This window comes from Pyrus communis, chromosome 8 (genome assembly GCF_963583255.1).
Source record: "Pyrus communis chromosome 8, drPyrComm1.1, whole genome shotgun sequence".
Lineage (NCBI taxonomy): Eukaryota > Viridiplantae > Streptophyta > Magnoliopsida > Rosales > Rosaceae > Pyrus > Pyrus communis.
Genome location: NC_084810.1, coordinates 21,607,426 through 21,614,310, shown reverse-complemented (window position 1 = coordinate 21,614,310; position 6,885 = coordinate 21,607,426). Strand labels below are relative to the sequence as shown.

The 6,885-nt window shown below is 37.7% G+C and overlaps 1 protein-coding gene across 2 annotated transcripts; it reads right to left on the bottom strand.

The window, feature by feature from the left end:
- Positions 1–532: 532 nt before the first annotated feature.
- On the bottom strand, positions 533–3,603 carry LOC137742796 (uncharacterized). Of its 2 annotated transcripts, none has more exons than XM_068482749.1 (10): positions 3,496–3,603; positions 3,155–3,205; positions 2,746–2,817; positions 2,496–2,520; positions 2,340–2,372; positions 2,104–2,225; positions 1,884–2,014; positions 1,562–1,785; positions 1,168–1,409; positions 533–1,086 (listed from the first exon to the last, which is right to left on the bottom strand). In XM_068482749.1, the coding sequence occupies exons 2-10, from the start codon at positions 3,155–3,157 to the stop codon at positions 970–972; spliced, it is 969 nt and encodes a 322-aa protein (XP_068338850.1). In that variant the 5' UTR covers positions 3,158–3,205; positions 3,496–3,603; the 3' UTR covers positions 533–969. The 2 variants fall into 2 exon arrangements, with proteins under 2 accessions (XP_068338850.1, XP_068338851.1); XM_068482750.1 differs by lacking the exon at positions 3,496–3,603 and adding an exon at positions 3,335–3,481.
- Positions 3,604–6,885: the final 3,282 nt, after the last annotated feature.

Below are 6,885 nucleotides of genomic sequence, written 5' to 3'. Positions count from 1 at the left end.
TGTGTAACTTTGGGTCCATTTCTTTTTGCTGTGTTTCGCTTGTATTTGGACCTCTTGTATTTAGTTGTTTGTTGATAATAAAAATCGTACCTTTGACAGAAAAAAATAATAATAAACATCACACAATGAGAAAGGGGCAATGGCGCCAATTGAAAGTGATAATAAGTTCAAATTTCATGAACTATAGTGATAAAAAGATGGAGAATAATGTATTAAAATCATGGGCCCAGAGTTGAATACTTGTGTTAATACAGGACAAGACATTGTTGGCACTGGCTCACCATTTAGTTCCCCCACTGCTTTCTATGGGAAGCGCTTTTCACTCGGATGCCTTCCTGAAGAAGCACTTCAGTTGTTATCAAACACTGTAATTTTCCGAACCCTAAGGACCAAGGTAAGGTTGCATAGAAAGTGATTTCCACGCACCCTTTTTCATGCACACACTTTTCACTTTTGGCCTTTGGATTAAATAAATCAGAAGCAGAATTAAGGACTGAAACAAAATATGGTTGTCCATAAAGCGAAAATGATGTGCGGAAATCATTTCTGTTTACTCTATTTAAATTGAACTCAGACATTCTATGTTTAGCACATAAAGTTGAATTGAAGTAACCCTAGCTGCCTAAGAATGAAGATCAGCAAGGCACTGAGGTCTAAAAACAATCAACAAAATTCAAGAAATATGTCGAGTTATAAATATATGAACATAGTTCCATATGGTCTGTACGACAAGGAAGTTGCCAATTCATACCAACCTTCGGTTCATGTGCCTATTTACATACGACAAGGAAGTTTCCAATTCATACCAACCTTCGGTTCAGTTCATAAAGCATCATTCAAGTGCAGGGCACATTCTGGGGTTGGACCTTCCATTGCCAAAATAACTTGACTGTTTCATCTCTCAAAAACTAATTGATGGAAGAAATGCCTTCTCTCTTTTCCTTGTTTCGATGAAGATACGCCTTAACCTCACCCTTTCAATGAATACTTCTTCCCCGTGAATGCTTGGAACTTCGGCTCTTCTGCCTTCTGAGGTGCATCTTCTGCCTTCTGAGACGGCTCTGGCTTGCCATTCTTTGGGGCAATCTGGGATTACAAGTACAGATGCAAACGATAAGCATGGTGTCATACTTATTTCGTTTAAGTTACAAACAATGAGGGGCATACTTTTGGGGTTTCTTTTGTGGGTTGGTTGCCATTTGAACCAAACACAAGCTTTCCGGATTTACGTGTGGCAAAAGTTGATGACTTAGAATCCTTGGTTCCATTTTCACTGTCATGTTGGTGCTGCTTCAGAATGGAAGCGGACACTGGTGCAACTGATTCTGTCATGGGTTTTCCATCCAATCGTCTTGCAGAACCAGTAAATGGATTGAATTTTGGTATCTTTTCAGGTTGTTCTTCTTCAGCTGAAAGATACAAATTAAAATCAGAAAACCAAAGTTAGCTGTTAGGAAGGAATTCTACAGTCTTGTAAACAAAAGATGAAACTAAATATACGCCCAATGCTTCGAACTTCAAACCAATTTTCAAAATTATAAACCAAAAAAATCATAAGCACCTTCTTGTGGTCTCTTCTTTGACAAAGTAGGTGGTACTGGTTTTTTGGGTTCCACATAATCAAGAGGAGGGGCGAAATCAACCTCACAGTCTGTCTCAATGATACTGATTGCAGCGGAGGGTTTTGTTTCAACTATGTTAATGTAATACTGCTTATTGTTATAAGGAACCATAATAGTATCACCAGTAGTTAAACATGAATAGCTCCTCAATGTAGTTTCCAAACTGCGAAAGCAAGAGAATTTAGGATTAAAAATAATTCTACTGTTGTACCAAAGTGCAATCCGGCTACTCAAATGAAGATATCAAAGTGATTAACTAACATGGCTTTGGGGTTTGAGATATCAAGAAAGTCCTTGGTGTGGGGCTGCAACTTCACCCATGTTCCCTTTACGAGACTTTTGTTTTTCACTTGACATATGTCCCCCTCTTGAAGAAGCATGTTTTGCATCATCTACAAAAAGAAAGCACATAAATGACTAAGAAGTAACACCATATCTGGAATGCTGCTGCAACAAATTCCAAGGAAAGATGTGTACCCACCCAGTATGGTAAATATATTAGGCCCTCATCAGCAACAAATTCCAAAACCCCACAATGAGTAACTCGTCCAACAGTAGGATTGTTAAGTTCAAACAACATAGGGTAGTCGATCTGTAAAGATGCTGGAGAAGAAAAGTTCAAATTTAGTTGGAATCAGCATATATCAAGATCGGGTCACATAACTTGAAATCCAATTTGCAAAGGCAGGACAAATAAGAGACAGAATGATCAATTACCGAGGCGATCAAGAGCTGAGGGAGGCATTATAACTGGAAGGACAAATATAACAAAAACATGATTAGACAAGTATTCAGTAATATCATGTTCTACGAAAAAATATATACATAATGGCATGTATCATATAAACAAACTAATCAAGAAAATAAACATACTTTTATCACCCTTCTCCAGATGTGGCTGCAAAGATCAAGATTAAAGAGGAATCAGTATAAACAGTTAGGAAGCCGAACGAATAAATACACTTCTGACTAAATACATCACTCTGACTAATCACAGAACTCAAATACTAGAAGATGTATGCCCATTCCAAGAGAGGTCCTAATGACAGATTTCAGAGTGTCACCCTCTTTATGGAGGGCACTTCATTAGTGGAATTTAACTTTCTAGGTCCAGAATTCAAACCTTCTCAATAAACGAGACAGGGTAACAACGATAACTCTGCTCAAAGGCTGAAGCGCGATAGTCTTCATAAGCCTGTTACATAAAAATAATCAGTCAAAGAAGTTCCAAACATTTAGATTATGGAAAAAATGTGAAACAGAAGCAACAATCAAAATTTGCAAGCCTGGCACAGCAAATCTAAGTTGGCAACTGAGACCCGCAAATATTTCAAACTAAATCCTAATTTTTCTGGTCAAATCTAAAACCTCCTTCATCCTACAAACATCAATCACTATCACTATTCAAGGTTGCTAAAATAAACAAAAATAGAAACTAAACTGCCAGCACAATCAAGTCATCAACTTTATTCTCAAATCCAATTTTAGAAAGCACAAACTAAAAGGAACAAAACAATGGTCATTCAACTTACCATATTCACTGGGTCCAACAAGCTTTCCAACAACCAAAAATTACTGATTTCCTGCCAAATAAGCAAAATACAATGAGAAAACATAAGGGAAAAAACCCAATTCTCAATTAAAATAAAAAAAATTCAGAATACCCATCAAAACACACAGATTTCAGATACAAAAGTTGTAAACAAAGATACCGAATGCTGTCCACAGAAAGGAAACAAAGAGGAGTAGAAGAAGAAACCCACTATCTGATTTCAAACAAAAGGATTGAAAACAGAATACCCAGAAGAAATTAGAACAAAAAGTTGATGAATTTGATGGTGTTAAAGTACAAAGTGGGAATTTTGATTGGCACCTTTAAGATTGTAATGGATGATGATGCTGCTGGGTTTCTTTGTTGCTAGCTGGGTCTGAGCAGTGAGTGATCCGAGTTTTTGGTTAAAGAGTCTTTTATTCGGACGGAAACTTAAACGTCTCCTATTGGGTAGTGGCTGGCTCGTAAAATACGACGAGTAACTTTTATATCTTCTTTTCATTTTACCTTGTGCTTTTTGTTTAAGGGTGGAATTCTCGGGACGTTAGATCACTTTCAAAGAAAATGTCAAACATGCTAGTAATGACTAAAAGACATCGAGATGTTTTACAATGGAGATTTCATATAAGACGTTGCAGCTGAGTTACTTAACTCATTATTTTTTAGCTATCTTTTTTTTTTCTTTAAAGTAAACAAAAATGTAGTCAAATGTTTTTAATTTAATTTTTTCATGCATGTCTCTCATAGACAGCCAATGGTCTTAGGCTTTTTTTTTTTTTACCACATTTTGTTTGAGTTTATAATTTTTTTTCTCACCTTTAGTGTACATATCGCTTGTTTTCAAATAAAAAAAAAGTTTACATATTCTTAATAAGAACCGATTGTTTTCTTGATTATCTTTATAAAAAAAATGACCATGATATATTACATTTAATTAACGAAGGAATAAATTGATACCATACTATTCATGAAATTCAAACTTAAAACTTGAGGAATTCCACCAAGACTCCAAATGAATGAAAACGTGATTGAATTGGTCATCGTTACTCTTCAAAACGGAATGCAAGAAGGAAAGAGATTCTTGAACGAGGAAAATGATCCAATGACTTTAAAATAATAGAAGGAGGAGACGTATCAGGTGAAAATCTCATGTACGGTCCTATAGGGTTGTAGTAAAGATGACTTATCTATTAACATTTTTATTATTATCACCACAAAACTAGATCATGGTATTAAATAACATTTTCTTAATCATATTTTAAGGATTCGGCCACAATAATGGATCAAGCAAATTCCATAAAGTGAACAAATTGAAGTTTTATTACACCGGGCTAGGCTTAGACCCTACCCATTTGAAAAAGGACGTAATAATAGCGCCAAACTCCGGCCGGTCCATCAGCCTTGGGCTATTACAGGCCTTGCTTGCAAATCCAAATCCAACCCTACACCAAAAGACGGTAGCTTTTCTCATCACTTGCGCAAATTAGGGTTTCTGTCATGTTCTGCGTGCAGTATCCACACTAGTCTTATCATGGAGAATTCTCTCTTCAAAAAAACGAACAAAACTTAACGTGGCGAATGGCAGCGGCGGCGAAGGTGGTCATGTTGCAATGAGAAAGTATAATATTGATTTTCCTACATGGCGGTTCTCAAGTAAAATTGTGGGTTCTTGCAATGGCTTGTTATGTCTAACTTATTTGGCCACAAAAGACCAGAGAGACGTTGTCTTATGGAACCCTAGCTAGCACTAGAGTTGTCAACACCTTGCCGCAAATTGATTCGCCTCCATTCGATGATATTCCGACCATTTTGCTACTATCGGATGCTCTATGGATTCGGTTATGATTCCGCAACTGACGATTACAAGGTTGTATTAGGCATTGTTAAGGACTTGTGTGTAGCCCTTGCGATCTTTTCACTAAGAAAAGGTTCGTGGGTTACTGTTAGCTATAAACATCTTCACTCGAGTTGTGCAGATCCAAGCCATGGGTGCTTACTAAACGGAGTTTGGCACTGGTTAGACTTAGGTATGGTTTGGGGTTGAGATGATTTAAAAAAAAGCTGGTATAAAAAAAAGTTGAGAGAGTTTTTAGTATTTGGTGAACACCCCTAAAACAGCTTTATTTCAAAGTTTCAGATGAAAAAAAAGTTAAAAATGGGAAGCTGCAAAAGGCAGCTTTAGAAATCACCTTTTCGTGAAAACACGGAGCTACAATGATTTTATTAATGAAACTTCCAAATTCCCAAACCTACCCTCACTTTCTGGTTCGAGCTCCTTTTCTCTAGCTCTCTCTCTCTCCGTTCAAGCTCGATCTCTGCCTCTCATCTGGTTCGAGCACTCTTCATCAATAAAAAGGTAAATTTCCTTTTTTCAACCTTTATTTATGGTAATTGGAATATTGAATTGAATAATTGGAAGGTAGAATTGGAAGATTTGGATTTCTGGGTAATCTGGGTGATATGCAATTCTGGGTAATCTAGGTTTCAGAGTGATGCGGCCAGCGACGATGGACTTCTTCAATTACATGGAAGACCACGACTCCACCATGGCCATGGAAGCGCAAACCCGATCTTAGCTGCAGTGACCAGCTTGACTGCCCCAACAAAACCCAGAGCTTGAAGTTCCCCATAACAATCCGTTGGCTGCCGAAACTAAAATTCAAACCCCAGAAATTTTCAACAACAACTCCTCCACTTGCGAAGGGAAAACCTGTAAGTTTGAAGCCAATGCTGACCTCGAAGACGAAGACGAGGAAGAAGATTACGAAGAAGAAGAAGAAGACGATGAAAAGTCTAATGGGATCGCAAGGGGAAGGGGATTTGAAAGATGACAAGGGCAAAGGGAATAAAAAATTATGATTCCATAATTAAAGAAAGGGTAAAGTACAAAAAACTACCTCAACTATTGGTGTCACGACACTTTCATACCTCATTTTTCAAAATTGACAATGTCATACCTCATCTTATGAATTTGTGCCAATGTTATACCTTCCGTTAGCTTGGCGTGAATTTCTCAGTTAAATGCTGACGTGGTTTGATTCAGGGCCCACTTTCTATTAAAAAATTAATAAAATATTATTAAAAACTAAAAAAAAATCATTTAATATTTTTTAAATATTAAAATAATAAAAAAAAGTATAAAAAAAAAAAAAACAAAACAAAACCTTTCGTCCATTTCCCCCTGCCCCCCCCCCCCCCCCATTTACTTGCTGCAACCCAGAAAACAAAAGAAGAAGAAGAAAAAAAAAACAAACAAACAAAACTTCATCCCTTCCCCCCTCCCCCCCCCCCCCCGCGTCATTCTCTCTTCTCCCTCATTTCCCCTCCCCACCCCCTCTTCTCCCCCACCCGAGCCCCTACTTGCAACCCAAAAAAAAAAAAAAAAATCCCAGTTCGTCTTCCCCTCGCATCCACCCTCCGCACCCACCCTTGCACCCACCCAACCTCGCACCCATCCCTTGCGGAATCAGCCTGGCAAACGAGATTTTTCTTCTTCTTCTTCTTCCTCCTTCTTTTTCTTTCTAGGTTGCAGGGGGTTGGATTTGTTTTTGGGGGGCGAGGGGGGACGAACGAACTGGGTTGGGTTTTTCTTCTTCTTCTTCTTCTTCTGCTTCTTCTTCTTTGTTGGGGGGTTGGGGGTTGATGGGTTTTCAAATTTTTATTTTTTATTTTTTGGTTGAAGATTAATCAGGGAAGAAGATGAAGATGGGG

Excerpts from the sequence above, each read along its gene's own strand:
- LOC137742796 (XM_068482749.1), bottom strand. Across the intron at positions 2,373-2,495 it reads TCTGGAGAAGGGTGATAAAA|TTATAATGCCTCCCTCAGCT; the intron begins GTATGTTTATTT and ends TTGTCCTTCCAG. Across the intron at positions 1,410-1,561 it reads AAAGAAGAGACCACAAGAAG|CTGAAGAAGAACAACCTGAA; the intron begins GTGCTTATGATT and ends TGTATCTTTCAG.